The following is a 15,117-nucleotide window of genomic DNA, read 5'->3' as shown; positions in this document are numbered from 1 at the left end:
CTCCCTCCCTCTTTCCCTGCTTTCCTTGCGGGGTGGCTGGCCGGAGGATGCCCCTGGATCACCGCCGCCTGCAGGGCCCCGAGGAGTCACAGCCGCCGGAGGTGTGGGCAGCGGCGGCGAAAGAGGAGGAGGAGGAGGAAGAGGAGGAGGAGGAGGTGTGGGACCCGTGCGCCTTGCGGCCGCTGTTCACGTGCATGGGGCTGCTGAGCCAGGCCGAGGGCTCGGCCTACGTGGAGCTGGTGAGCGGCACCAAGGTGCTGTGCGCTGCCTGGGGCCCGCGCGAGGCGGCCGCAGTGGGGTGGTTGGTGTGTGAGTTCCGGCGTGCTCCCTTCGCTGGGAGTGGGTGACAGGCAGCAGCGCGTGAGGCGGCGGCGGAGCGCGAGGCGGCTGTGACAGCACTGCGTGAGGTGCTGGAGCCAGCGGTGCAGCTGGCGCGTTACCCGCGTGTGCGCCTCGCCATCAGCGCGCTGCTGCTGCAGGACGGCAGATCTGCCCTGGCTGCCGCCGTCAGCGCCGCCACGCTGGCGCTCACCGACACCAGTGTGGAGATGTACGACCTGACATTGGGCTGCGCCCTATGCCGGCCGCCCAGTGCCACCGCCGCCTACTGGCTCCTGCAGCCTAGTGAGGCCGAGGAGCGCCGCCGCCCTCCTCACCGTGGCCCTACTGCCCTCCCTCAACCAGGTGTCAGGGGGGCTGCTGGGCTGTGGCCAGGGTGGCCCCCCTGACAGCTGGGCCCAGGCCCTGCGCCTCAGCCTCGATGGCTGCCACTGCCTCTACCCCGTGCTGCGGCAGAGCCTCCGGTCCGCTGCCCAGCACTGTGCCACCCCCTCCACTGCCTGAGCTTGCCTGAAGGGCCCCCTCCGCTGCCGCAGGCCCCAGAGGCCAGCAGAGTGGCCTCGTACTGCTAGAGCCCCCGGATTTGTCCCCCTGCACTGCCAGAGGCCTCTCTGGAGCAGCCCCCCACTGCCCGAGCCTGCTGGAGCCCAGCTGAGCAGCCGCCTGACTGCCAGAGACCCTCAGAGCCTTCCTGAGCAGCCCCTCGCAGCACCGCAAACCTCCCAGAGCACCCCAGCTCCTGCCTGAGCAGCCCGTCCATATTGCTAGAGGCCCCCCCAACCTTGGGTGGCCTTCACACCACCTAAGCCCCCCAAAAGCAGCCCCCCACACACACACATTGCCTGAGCTGCTGCGGAGTGGACCCCATATCACCTCAGCTGCCAGAGCCCGCCTGTGCCCCCCACCCCTCCACGCCACTGGAGTGCTCCTGGACACCCCTCCAAGGGACTTCCCCCACTGCTCAGATCAGCTGATTTAACCACTGGATCCCCCCAAGAGCATCTTCACACCTGCTGGAGCCCCCCAGTCAGCCACCCGCGCTGCTGGAGCCCACCAGAGTCTACTAGGCCACCCCTGGACTCACCAAGGCCCAAAGCTTGGAGGTGGCCCTGGTGCCAAGGATGAGACTGCCATGTCCAGCCTGTCCATTACCAACACCCCACCACAACCATCCACACAACAGGACTCGAGCAGCCCTGGCAGGAACCATCTATCACTACAGCCTGTGCATCGCTTGGACTTTACAGAGACTTGCCTGGACAGTGCTTCGGTGTGGTAGAGAGACATGTTTTGGCTGTTTTTTTTTTTTATATATATATAATAAACCCAGCTTTTCTAATGAGTCTTTGGCCTGCTTGGGTCTGCCAGCAAGACACTGAAGGATGTGCTCATTTGCCTGGCACTGCTAGTCCATGGCTACTTGTCCAACTGACTGCCAAGCAGCAGGTTCAGTCCTTCACAAAGAGGGGGCTCTGCGCACACACTTGGACTTTCCTCTGTTGGCTCCTGGTTATGTGCAACTTGGTGTTAGAAGTGGCAACTACAGCAGCAAATTTTGCCCAGTGTAGTCTACCTCTGTTCCTGATGCAGGCAAGACCTGAGATCAGGGCTGCCCTTACCACTGAGCCCAGAGGTGGCCTGGGCCAGGCACTGCAGGGAGGTTGTTTCTCTGCCAGGAGCACAGCTCACTCAAGTGGCCCTTTTTTCCCCCATCAAACCCCAAACTGTTTTTGGAAAACAAGTAGCAGGAGTCACACTTGACTCCCTCCTGGTTGTGTTGTGCTGAGCTGTCCCATGAACCAAGGAGGTGCCCCGGCCCTGGGTTGTCACAAGGAGAGAGCAGCACTGAGGCCAAGCAGGGCTGTGCGCAGCCCAGGAACAACTTTTCTTGTGCATTGTGCTGTCAGATGCTTGGGCTGATGCAAGGCAGAATCTTGCGGGCAATGGTAGCAGGGAGGTGCAGAGGCAGATGGGCGCTGACTTGCCAGACTCTGAGCTTTGAGTTGTTACTGGGGATGGAGTGGAGCTGGTCCTGTGAGGCCGACTGCGTCATGCTGCACCAGCCTTAGGACACTGAGGCTTGCCTCAGCCCATTGAGAAGGAGTATCCTGGGCGAAGACTGTGACTGATGTGTTTCCACTGAGAACGCCAACTTCGTGTTCACACAGAAAAGCCAAGCTGTGCTTGGTCTTGTGACTCAGCAGGGCTGGCTTGTCACACCTACGCCCACACTGCACCATCGCTGTGGTGAGCTCTGGGCAGGTGAATGGGAGTGGAACTGGGAGCACTGCAGTGGATGCTCATCTACGGACAAAGCAGCTGCTTACAATCCCACAGCCGAGAAATTACCTTGAGGACTGGGGATAACTAGTACATTCTCAGAGTGGGGGGCGATGGATAGCAGTAACATAGAGCCTAAGAGAAACCAGGCTGGTACCAGCCTAGGGTTACAGGACAGCCAAAGCCCAAGGCAGCTTCACACCATGCTTGGTCCTGGGAGTGATAAATGCTGCAGCTACTTTTAATCAGGCAGCATGAAAAGCACTCAGTTGTAGGCCAGGAGGGTGCCTTAATCCTCTTCCTCCTAAAACCATGAAGTCACAGGAGCCCATGCTGAGCTGTGGGGCAGTTGCGTGGCTCTTCTTGCTGTCAGTGTTTCCTTCCCACAGGTCCATGGGAGGCTTGGGCTCGACTGGGGAGCTGGAGGTAGAAACCACACAAAGTGTAGTGTTCAGACACTCCTGCACTTGGGCCAGGCCCAGCACCAGTTGCACAGCTAGGCTGGTCAATCCAAGTCTGCCACATGCCTGTCACTGACTGTACGCCCGTAGAAAGTGTTAAGATTTCAGTTTTAATCACATGCACCCAGGAGCTGCAATGGCACCTCTCACACCTTCCACCTGCCTGAGACCACGTGGATCCAGCTCAAGAAACCTTTGCTTCCTTGAGCAGCCCCCAGTGCACATGTGCATCCATGGAGGACTCAGAGGCCTGCTCTCTTTAACGCCACTTCTGCCACATGGTATTGTGGAGAGGCAGCTAGCACCTTTCCAAGGAAGTAGCCAGTATATACTGCACAGTATATCCTAGGACTGTGTGTGGCAGCTGCTTGGCAAAGTCATTCTCTCATGGATGCAGAAAAGCAGGTGCATTTAAGCTTGTTAAAAAGTACATCAGACTCAAATAACCAGAGAAAAGAAATACAAATTTTATTTTGTTTTCCTTCCAACACAATACACTCTTTTACCAAGGTAAATTAGAAATACAGAACAATTTCCTACCAGCAAGAGAAGGACGACCTAGAAATGAGAGACATTGAAATAAGATACAACTCTGCAGAACATGGAGAATGAAAGGGACTACGAGTCCCTTGCCTGAAGATAAGTCCCAAAGCACTCTCCTGCCACTGTCTACACAGCCAAAACGTGCCTGATGGCAAAGCAAACACCTCCCATTAATGATGACAAAGCTGCTCAGTGGGAGTCCTGGTGACTGCAAATGCTGCCGGGTAGCACAGCAGAGAACAGTCAAGGAGTGACCAACAAAGACGACACATTTGTGAGTGTGGGTGACTGGCAGCAATTGGGCTTGCACTACACCGCACTAGGCTGCTGGCGTCGAACTGCAGGGAGCTGCCAGACCAAACAGGACGGGTTGCAAAGGCCCCTTCCATGTGCAGTTCCTGATGACTGGGCCTCCCATAAGCAATGAGGGGTATTTCCAACCTGTCACCTCCCAGAAGAGACAGAGCTGCAACTTTGCCCTGTTTTGTGATGCCAGTGACACGGGTGGAAAACTATAGCTTACACCAGCCTTCTGCATTCGTCTGCCAGCGCTGAGGCTGAGCTCAGTGCGCAGACCCAGCTCCCTCTCCGGAAACACTCAGCCCTTGCTGTGAAGGCCCCCTGGAGCCACCTCAGGGCGGTACTCATCTGCACAGCCTCTGATGGTACAGCAGAAGGACGACCGCACAGGGGTTGTCACGACATGATGCCATGCAGCTCTGAGCGCCTTGGCCTGCTGTACTGGCACTCGCTGAACTTTCTGAGAGGCCACACTTTCTGAGAGGCCACACAGTGCCATGGCTGGCACAAGTTCCCTGTGGGGCTCAAAGTGCGCAGACAAGGGCTGTGGGAAGGGCAGGCTGGCGGACATGCTTTCAGGGCAGGCTTGAGGACATGCTTTCAGGGCAGAGGAGGTTGACATGTGAACTGTGTAGCACACAGAGGCGTTGGTGCAGTGCCTGGCATGGGGAGAGCTAATGGTGCTGGGTCCTTTGTGATACAGTGTGCTAAGCTCCACTAAGCTTACACTAAGCTCCAGGGCCTCCTTGCTCCCTTGGCAGCACAGTGCGAGAAGAGGGTGGACCCTTGCTCACAAGGTGGCCTAGATTTCTGCTCAACATTGATGTTCCTTTGGGACATGATTCTTTCTGCTTCTACCCTCTAACCCTCCCTCCCTCCATACACATTTATTTATCCCTAGTCTAAAAACAGAAAGTAGGGGGGGGGAAAAGCGCAAACACAAAGGCTTCTCTTACTACAGCAGGCCAAAGTCTCGTAGGAGCGGGACATGGGGCTGCTCGCAACAGTGGCAGGGGATGCCCATGCTAGACATGAGTGCTGAGAGTGGGTACTTCGCATCATGTGTGGCACTAGGTGAAGGCCTCAAAAGAAAGACGAACACGAGACAGGAACTGCTGGCCCACCAGGAACGCCACGGTATCCCAGTCCATTTACTGACTCCCCTCGAGGTCTGATGTGTGATTTTTCATCTGCAAGAAAAAACATACAGCACGGCCTTTCCATGAGGAGCCCTCTGGCCCTGTCGGCAGGACCAGACACATCACCCTGCCCAGCACAGTGCGCAGCAGCACCACGGCCTGTGCATACGTGCCTGTTCTGCCTCAGAGACAAGGGAGGGAGCCTGGAGTCACTCCTAACAGTCTCAGTGCCAAAGCAGCCTCAAGCTGTTCCCTCTGTATTGCACAGGGCACAAGAGCTGCAGATCATCACTGTGCCCAGCTGACAAGTCAGGCTAGGCTTTGCCAGCATCACAGCTGCAGCCAGATAGGGCTCTGCAGTGAGCTGGCCAGGCAACAGTGCATGCTGCTGTGTGCCCTCAGGGTAGCAGGGTGAGGGGTGTAGCAGCCTGCACTGGCATCCAGGGGCATCCCAAGGCAGCCCGCCCTGGGGAAATGGATGTCTGTGCCACCACATGCCCAGAGACCAGTGGCACACTCCAACTCATGAGTCCATTTCTGCCTCAGGTGGGTAAAGGCAGGTCTGCCCACTCAGGCATGGCTTGTATGAGGTGATCAGAGAGCAGGGGGTATTTTTAGGATTAATTCCAGCCTCCTTGTCACAGCTGGCCACACGCCACCACTGTTTTCTCTGGACACCGCTTCCACTCCTCATGACAGGAAGCCACCAGAGAAGTGTCCCAACAGAGCGGGCGGCTCCCTAGCCCTAGCCTGGCCACAGTCCCTGCTTCCCCATCCTCCTTCTGGCTGCAGTATCTTTGCAGGTACTGAGAGAGCCACAAGTGGTTATCTCCACTCCCATTGTCACCAGCCTGTTGGTCACCCCAAGATCCTGCACTGCTGGGGCAAAGAGAGCTGAAGGTGCTGAGTCCAAATGACACAGAGCAGATGCTGCCAACACTGCACATCATCCCAGGAGCTTGGATCCCACAGCCCTACAGGGCTGTGTGATTACATGGGAAAGTGCAGCCCCCCCTGGCAGATGGCTACCTCTGACTCAAAGCTCAGAGGAGGCACATGTGAGAAGCAGCTGCAGGTGCTTGTTGCGTTGAACAGCTTTGATAAAGGATATTTGCACTCTGATGGTTTTTGCACCTTGGGCTAACCCCTGCACTGCTGGAGTAGGACACTCACAGCTGTTAGCTGCATGATGCACAGGTATGGGGCAGGGGCTGTCTGCTCGTTTGCCCTGCCTGGCTCTCTTGATCACCATTGCTGCGAGGCAGGAGTTCCTGTGGCCATGCTGGTTCAGGGCTCCGGAAAGGGGCCAGCTCTGTCTCCGTGTTCCTAAGGACCCTGGGCACAAACATATCCTGGGAACACAGCTTGATCTAGTGCTGCAGAGCACAGGCCCTGGGAGCCAAAGCTGTGCCCTGGACCTGGCGTGCTGGCAAGGGCCAGTCTGGGCTGAGCAGGAGTGGTCCTGGCAGCAGTCAGCACGGGGAGGGCTGGCCGCAGGCCTGGTAAAGGGCCATAAACTGCACGGGCAAAAATCACCACCTTCCTTGGGCCTTTCCCAAACCTACAAAAGTTGTAGCCCCAGACAGCACGTCAGGGCAGTTCAGGTGCCCTAGAACTCTGAGGCAGGGACAGCCATACTGATTAGGCATCTCCTCTGCTCCGGGCATATCCCAGCAGAGCCCATACAGGCAGTGGCAGGGCCACAACCAAGAAGTCCCTTCTCAGGGCTCCTCCAGCATCTAGGCACTGGTTATGGCTGCACATCAGCACAACACAGCACTTGCTCCTACACCTCGTTGTGCAGTAGGTCAGCTCTAAATCCTCCCCCAAGCCCACCAAGCCCTCACAAACCCCAGGCCAGAGAGATCTGGGCTCAAGTAGAGATAAGTTTTGGTAAAGGAGATAACTAGGGCCACGGTGCACCCTGCCTCCCAGTACAAAAGCTGGCCCTGGCCTTACCGTCTCCTCAGTGTCTGTGCTCTCTTCTGCACTGTCGATGTTGCGCAGGTCACTGTGCCTATCAGCTCTGGATCCCTCCTTCCCTTGGGGCTCCCGTGGCCCCTCTCCTGCTGGGGATGGCAACTCTGCACCCACTTCGACCCTTTTCTTCTCGATCTCCTTTGATCCTGCAGGGACAGAGACTGCAAAAACTTGGAGTGCCTGAGCAGAACAGTAGTCTTATCCTCGCAGGGCAGGGGGTAAAACTCCATGATGCCGAAAGTCTGTGGTCAGCTTTCCCATTACTAGGAAGGAGGGAGGCCCAGGGAATTTTCCAGCAGGCTCTGGAGGCCAAGCTCACTCCCTTGCATGCAGAGATGGTGCCCACCCCTCAACTTCGCACTGCCTCGCAGCTCCTACTTGGGGTTAGGCTCACCCTTTGGCATCCAGGCTTCCTTGTACCTGCAGAATGGCCTTGTACGAGCTCTGTACAGACACATGCATGTTGGAGCCAGCTGGGATTCTCCCCATCATGATTAAGTATGACATGTATAACATCCCCTCACCTGAGAGACAGTCTCTCCGCTGGTCCATGCGGTCCAGGCTTTCCAGCAGACTGTCCACCATGCCTTGATCTGACTCAGCTCCCCTTTGATCGAATGCAGCTCTTCGGCCCACACTACAGGCAGTGTGGGCAGAGGAGCTGTTAGAGTCCCAGACAGGGAAAAGGCAGAGCCAGGTAAATCCACAATCCGGGGGCAGCATGCTCCAAAGCATCCTCCCACCAGGCTCCTTCAGCCTTCCCAGGGCAATCGCGTCTCTTGGCAGTGGCAATGGTTTCAGGAGACAGCCCCCAGACAGGCAGCCAGCCCAGGATGGGCTGTTTCTCTGCTGGAGCAGGGGACTCACAGCAGCAAGGTTAGCACCGAGCAATTCACTCAGGCACAGGCACTGCTGTCAAGCATCAAGAAACATAACCTAGGCCTCTGTGGCTTAGCAACTACCAGGGGAACTGATACTTTGTGAGTCTGTGTCACTGTGTTTCTCCCCCCCACAGCACAATCTTGCCTCCATGAGCAAATCCCCAACCTCTGTGATCACCAAAATGCTTCCAGCATCCTCAAGGGCTTAATGGAACTATCACCTTGCTCCTTCCCTTCTACCCAGGCCACGTAACACTTACACTTTGTCCGTCCTGTCATGGAGCTGGTGCTGCTCCTCGTCCCAGGCTGGGGGCTTAGACTACTTTTGCCTCCTGCCCCAAACTGAGTTCGTCTGGCCTTGACAGGGATGCGATTAATGAGGGGTGGGATCTTCCAGTACTCATATACCCTACAAGAGCACAAAACCACAGCAGTGTGAGCAGGGCCTAGAAGGCATTGCAGCAGAACAAGTTAACATCTCTGGCTCTGTTCCTTCAGGCAAAACCGACGGGTGAGGGATTGTGCCAGGCAAAGGTACGCCTCCATTACAGGAGGTCACAGTGCCTACCCTGGCCTTGCCCCTTGCTGGAGCAGGCCAACACACTGTCCCTGTCCCAGCTGCTCCACCCTCAAGGTATGCAGCCCCGGGAGTCTGGGTACAGGTGTTCCTTGAAGAGGGCAGTGCTGCTAAACTTCTCCTAGAAGTGGGGAACAGATGCCTGGGGCTGCCAGCCTGGGACACCCAGCTCACTGCTATCAGTCAGCAGAGCTGAGATCATTTGCCAACCCACATGCAATCAGCACATCCCAGGCCTGGGAGGCCACACTCACCGGTATGGGAAGTCATCCCTGTAGAGATTGTAGTCCAGATCACAATTACTGCTGCAGGAGGTAAAAAGAGAGAGTCACTCACACTGCAGTGACCACTGACGTGCCACAGCATGGCACAGCACTGCTGTGAGACAGCCACATTGAGCAACATGTGGGCACAGCAGGACAGGGACATCCACTCATCCTGCACAACCTGCTCCTCTGCCTGGGGAGCAGGAGGCATCTTAGAGGGTAACAAGTAGGCTTCCATGCAGGACAGCACCGGGAAGGTGGCTCTGTGCTGGCAGCAGTCTGCCCCCAGAGCCAAGCAGGGTATTTGGGTGCCCGCAATGGAAAGATCTCCCTGTGTAGCACCAGCTGGAGCAGGCCTTGCTATCTGGAAATCTGCATTCAGCGCTCTCTGATGTTAAATTTCACAGTCCCTTGCTGTCTGCTCACTCAGCTCCAAATTAAGAAGTGATCTGTCAGGAAATCACCTCCAGTGCATGCAGCTGACATGGTTGTAATAAATCATGCTCTGTGAACCAGGAGGGGATTGGGGGAAGAAAGATGCTGAAGCTCATTTTGCCATTTCAGCTCTTGCAGAGTTGGTGAGTGTTAGATTAAACCTAGCACAAGGTGAGACAAAGCTCTGCTTGGAGCATCATTGCTCTGCTGGGAGTGGGAAGCCTTCTCCAGCTATGTGCCAGAAGGGCAGTTGAAGACAAGGTCCCCCTAGGGTCAAGGATGTCGCTGCAGGCAGCAGGAGCAGCTGCAGCTGCCCACAGAGGGAGCAGTGCTGGAGCTTGGGGTCTCTAGAAGAGCTGAATGTCTGCTGGAGGGTTCAAAGAGCAACCTTAGCTTCCCTGTCTGTGCCACTAAGCTGTAGCCACTTGGGCTGACACTTGGGTGTCAGGCCATGGGTGCTGCTAGTGCTTGGGAGCTGGCCTGTGGTGCAGTGCCTTTGCGGGCAATGCTTGTCAGGTGCTGCTGTCAGTTGTTGCCAGGTGACTTGTGCAGTAGTGTGTGCTAGGGCCAAGCTAGGCCTGCGGCTGCTCTTTGGGCTTGTGAGGCGACTTTGGTGTGAGGCCCTCCTTGGCAGTGCTGTGGCCGTTGGTGCCATGGCTGGTTCTTTGCTCGCTTGTGGCACAGTGGCTGAGAGGCCAGAGGTGTAAGCAGGCTTTGTGCTGAGGTGCTTTGTGCCTGCGTGCCTTAGTGGGCAGTGGCAGGCACGTGGCTGCTGTTAGTGTTTGTGCGAGGTGACTTGTGGAGCAGTGCATGCTCGGTCAGTGCTAGGCCCCTGGCTGCACTTTGTGCTTGTGTGGTGAGTTGTGCCCAAGGCTCTGATTGGCAAGGCTGTGGCGCTTGCTGCTGCTAGTTGCTGGGAGGCTGCTTGTGGCAGAGTATCTGCTAGGCCAGTGCTCTGTGGGGACCTGTGAGGTGCCTTGTTGCTGTGTGCTTTGGAGGCCAGGGCCAGGCCCCTGGATGCTGTTGGTAGTTGTGAGGTGACTCGTGCACTCGTGCGTGACTGTGGTGAGCTGTGGGCAGGCTTGTGAGGTCCATTCTGCGTGAGGCCCTCGAGGCCAGTGCGAGGCGCGTGGGTGCTCTTGGTGGTGCTGAAGCGGCTAGAGTTGTGCGTGAGTGGCATGCCGAAGAGGGCAATGCTAGGCACATGGCTGCCGTGTGTGGTGCTGAGGCGACGTGTGCCTGAGGCCGTCGTTGCCAGTGCTGTGGCCCTTGGAGCTGGTGGTGGTTGTGAGGGCCCTTGTGGCACCCTGCGTTGTAGGGCAGAGCTGTAGGCAGGCTTGTGAGGTGCCGTGTGCCTTGTGTGTCAGCGGTCAGTGGCAGGCCACTGGCTGCTGCTGGTGCCTGTGAGGTGACTTGTGAAGCAGTGCCTGCTCGTGCAGTGCTGATTGCAGGGCTGCTCTTTGCTGTTGTGAGGTTGCTGCTGCTTGAGGCCCTGAGAGGCCCCTGGCAGGCCAGCAAGCTGATGTTTGTGATGGTGAGGTGGATATTTTCGATATTTTAAAACTAAGATATTGGACTTCCTTCTTCGCAATCTGCGCCTTTTTCTTTGAAATACGATACCCTGCAAGTCCCAAAAAATTTAACAGACTCACTGTCGCCTCTAAACATATTTGCTCTGAATCCGCTCCAATCAAAATGTCATCCACATACTGTAAAAGAGTGACGTTGTTGTTACCTTCCTGCCATTGGGCTAGTTCTTTGGCCAAGATCTCACCAAACAGGGTAGGACTGTTCTTGATTCCTGAGGAAGAACCGTCCAGCATAACTGCTCCTTCCTCCTCGTAGTGGGACTTTCCCATTCAAAGGCGAAAATTGTCTGGCTTTGTTCTTCTATAGGAATACAGAAAAAAGCATCTTTTAAACCTAGTACTGTGAAACAATTGTTAGTCTCAGGCACCGAGGCTTAAAGAGTAGATGGGTTTGGCACGGTTGGATGGATATCTTTTGTTATTTGGTTCACTGCCCTTAGGTCCTGGACTAGTCGATATTCTCGGGAGCGCGGTTTCCTTACTGGCAGGATTGGTGTATTGAATTCAGACTGACACTCTCTAAGCAAGCCATTTTGGAAGAAGGCATTAATTAGGGTTTTTTATACAAATCTTTCTATTGGTTACAGTTTCATTACCTCAGGTAATCGCTCTGCGCTTGTGCTTTCACATTCTTGTTAATTAGCATAGGACGCGAAGAAGAGGCGGTAACATCATTATCATGTCATTTTCATCTCATTATTCATTTAGGGGTGTGAAGTTTAATATGTTAATAAGCCTTAATGAACCTAAGGTCACTTCTGGGTTATTCTGCTGGTTTTGTCTTAACTACCCCTCGCAATCTTCAAAGCGCTGTGGTTTCATCAAGGTTCTTTAGCCGGAGCTGGTTATCCTTTGCAGTACTGTTTTTCTCTCTCCCTTGTCCTTGAGTCTTGTTAACTATCTGCAAGGTTTTTCTCACAGTATCTCTCTAACATTGGGGGTTTGCACTTTTGAGCAGCTGACAGGTCAGGAGAAGCCACGTGTCCTGGATGGTGATGGTGAGGTGACTCCTGGGTTTGTTGCGTGTGCCCAGAGGAGGTATTGACCGCTGCAGAGCTCTACAGCAATACAGAAAGTCAACTAATTAATCAAGCAGATGTTCCCCATTGTCTGACACAAATTCTATTGCACTCCATCATCCTGAGTTAGTACTACTACTTTTAAAATGCGAGTGATGTTCTCTAGTGAATATGGACATGGAGTTTTTTTTCCCCTTGTTGCTAAGTAGAAGCTTGCAGGCTGCTCCCAGACAGCTAGGGAGTCCAGCTAGGCTTTTTAAACTGCTAAATCAATCGAATGCTGGTGTAAGCAGTGTTAGTAATCTCCTATCTCCAGCATGTGTGTGTGTGTGCTTTGGAAATCCTTCCTGTGGAAACAGGAAGGAGCTTGTGAGATGTTCCTGCAAGGTCTAAATGCTGTGCCTGTCTTTCAGGTGTCCACGTGCTTTTATGACACATTTGGATCTGTAGCACCTTAGAAGTTGATGATTTTTTGTCTGAGTGTGCAGCCAGTGGAGAATGGGTGCAAAGTCTGTTGGAGGAGACAGAAGGAATGTCACCCCCAAACAGGTACTGGCCACATTTTGAAAGAGATTTCTTGTTCAGGGAAGTTGAGGCAAGAACGAATGGCAAGAGGTGGCCTGATCAGGGCTTGTGAGAGCACTCCTCTGCTTCCTGGAGAAGGGAAGTAACCATGTGTAGGACTGTGAGTGGATGCTGAGAGGCAGTGGGTGTTGCAAAGCCTTGGAGGACTAGAAGGGAAGTGAAGAGTTGGAGAGTTAGGCTTTCTGTGTTGTGGGGCACTTGGGGTGCCCTGTGCATTGCAGATGCAGAGGTGTACGTTTGCTGTACCCTCTGTGAGGCGAGCAGTGGTGTGTGCAGGATGTTGCACTGCAGGGGTGCCCTGTGGTGTAGCCAGGTGGTGGTCCCAGTGTTTTGTTGTTCAGCATGGGAGGAGATAGCTGGCGAGGGCGGTGCTGTGTGTGGGCAGTGCTGCCAGAGTGGGGAGCTGGGGAGCACTGCAAGGTGAGGGTGAGAATATGCTGGCTGGGCCTAGGCTTCCCTGGTGTCATGGGCCAGAGTTGCTGGCAGCCTGCTGCCTTTGATGCACTGAGGTTCAGGCCTTGGGGATGCTAAGTGATTTCCAGGATTTGCAGCATGGATTTTTCCTGAAGGCCAGGGAGTGTTTCTCCTTGCTCTGTGATGTGAACCAAGCCTGTGTTTTCCCTCCTTTCCTCTCATTTCCTCTTGGTCGTAAGAGCTTTGGTCTGCAGCAGTGTTTGCTGAGAGGAGCGGACGTTGTGGGAGATGTGCTTTTCTGGCTGGGCATTAGCCTGCTGGATGCTCTTTGGAGGAGTGAAGGCCTTGTGGTGTGGTGGTCTTTGGAGAAAGGCAGGTGAGTTCTTGGGAGTTGACTGTCAAGGGGCTGAGTCCTTCCTGTAGGAGATCTGTTTGGAGGAGTGCATTTAAATGGGAGAAGCAAGGCGAAAGTGTCCTGCAAGGGATGCGCAGCCCAGGTCTCTCTTCCTTCCAGGTGCAGTCTCTGCACGTTACCTCACCATCCTGCTGTAGTGTGACCTTTCTGTGCAGCAGTGGGGAAATAAGAAAGCAGCCATTTGTAGACATCGATGTGCTAAGTGTGGTGTGGTTAGGTGCTGACCCTGCTGACCTTGGCAAGGGACTGGATTTTGCCTGTGCTTTGGGTGGTGGTGAGGAGCCCCATGTAGCTCTAGCTGCATTGCTCGGAGTAGTCAAGGCAGTGGTGGTGAGCACATACATCCCACCACTAGCCTCCCAGCTGTGTGGCATGCATTATGTCCCCTCTGTTCTTGAAGCCTTTTACCGCTGGCTCCATTGTGGGAAGGCCTAAGTTCAGGAGCTGTGTCATGGTGGGTACTGCTCTGGAGATGGCTCAGCACCACGTTTTGTCCTCTGGCATCACTCCCTGGATTCCCTGAGGATGATCGATGGCAAATGGCAGGTCATCAAGGCCAGGGCCCAGGTCTGTGTGCTCCCTGACTGAGTTTCAGTGCCAGCCTCAGCTGTCGAGTGTTGTGGAGTGGCTTGTGAATTGGACAGTCAAGTCCTTCTGCTCCTTTCAGGCAAAGTGGGTCGTGCTTCCTGGTGTACCTAAGACATGGAGCACCATCTTTGACCTTTTGGGGCCAAAAGCATCCTTCTGGCAGCAGGCGATACTCAAGCAGCCTTGCATTTATTTCAGAGATTCACAAAGCTGCCATGAGCTCCAGCAGTCTCTGAGGCCACTGCATTTTCCTTGGTGCTGAAGCCTGCCCCCAGCCTGTCATCTCTGGGTACCTTGTGGGCTGTCAGGGGCAGTTGTAATCTGCATGTGGAGAGTGAGCCTGTGCATCTGTCCTTCTTTTTGTTCAAGTGGAGCTGCCTTTTGCCATTTCAGAAGAAAGTGTTTGTCCTGCCTCCCAGCTGTAGGGAAGAGAAGGCCTGAGGATGGGCCTCCCTTTTAAGGCTCTAGGGGCCTGTCAGTAGGGAGGCCCCTTTAGGTGAGTGCCTTGAGGGCATGTGAGGCAAAAGTGAGCGGCAAGAGCTGACCCGATGAGCAGCTGTGAGAGCGCTTGCTCTCTGCTTCCTGGAGATGCAAAGTGACCAGGTCAGGACTGTGAGTGGATGTTCACAGGAAGAACTGTTTCCAAGGCCTTGGAGGCCTAGAAGGGACTGGAAGGGCTGGAGAGTTGGGCTTTCTTTTTTGTGGGGCACTTGGGGCTGTCCTGTCTTCTGCCATGTGTGGTGCTGTGCCCTGTGCACCACTGATGCACAGGCACATGTTGGCTCAGTGTTTGGCTGCTCAGCATGGGAGGAGGTGTCTGGAGAGAGCAGTGCTCTGCTCCCGGAGGCCAGCCTGCCATCACAGTGTCCTTGTGGGAGCCCTGGGTGAGCACTGGTGCTGGCTGTGCTCCCTCCTTGGAGCATCCTGGTGTGAGCCAGGGATGCTTGCAGTTAGTTGTTTTCTGTCAGCTGAGGTTCAGGCTTGCAGTTTTTGAAGGTCTTGATGCTTCCTGAGTCTTGGGGGTTTTACAGACTCTGCTGGAGAAAGTGGTCTTCTCACTGCTTCAAGGCTTTCTGTGGAATCTGGACCCTGATTGCATCTTCCCATCTCAGACCCTAATCCATTTTGATCCATCCGAGAGATGGGTAGTTAAGGAAAGCAGTCAGAGCCATTTCTGCACTTTGTGCCTATCCAGACACTGGCAGATGAGGAAGATGCTACCTCAGAAGAAGTCAGGGCGCTCAGGGTGGTGGGCGACTGTCCTTATATACCCCACGCTCCAACGCCTGACCGTCTTGGTATGCCT

At 55.0% G+C, this 15,117-nt stretch overlaps 1 protein-coding gene and 1 pseudogene across 1 annotated transcript; one reads left to right on the top strand and one right to left on the bottom strand.

The window, feature by feature from the left end:
* The first annotated feature begins 47 nt into the window (after positions 1-47).
* LOC134149712 (exosome complex component MTR3-like) lies at positions 48-843 on the top strand (annotated as a pseudogene).
* Positions 844-5,074: 4,231 nt separating this feature from the next.
* On the bottom strand, positions 5,075-13,350 carry LOC134149711 (heterogeneous nuclear ribonucleoproteins C1/C2-like). Its single transcript, XM_062592925.1, is given in 7 exon segments — positions 5,075-5,113; positions 7,022-7,188; positions 7,567-7,626; positions 7,629-7,679; positions 8,184-8,332; positions 8,755-8,805; positions 13,343-13,350. Coding segments are annotated over 7 exon segments (525 nt in total).
* Between the last annotated feature and the right edge of the window lie 1,767 nt (positions 13,351-15,117).

Source organism: Rhea pennata, chromosome 21 (assembly GCF_028389875.1).
Source record: "Rhea pennata isolate bPtePen1 chromosome 21, bPtePen1.pri, whole genome shotgun sequence".
In the NCBI taxonomy this organism is placed as follows: Eukaryota; Metazoa; Chordata; class Aves; order Rheiformes; family Rheidae; genus Rhea; species Rhea pennata.
This window is presented reverse-complemented; position numbering and strand designations above follow the sequence as displayed.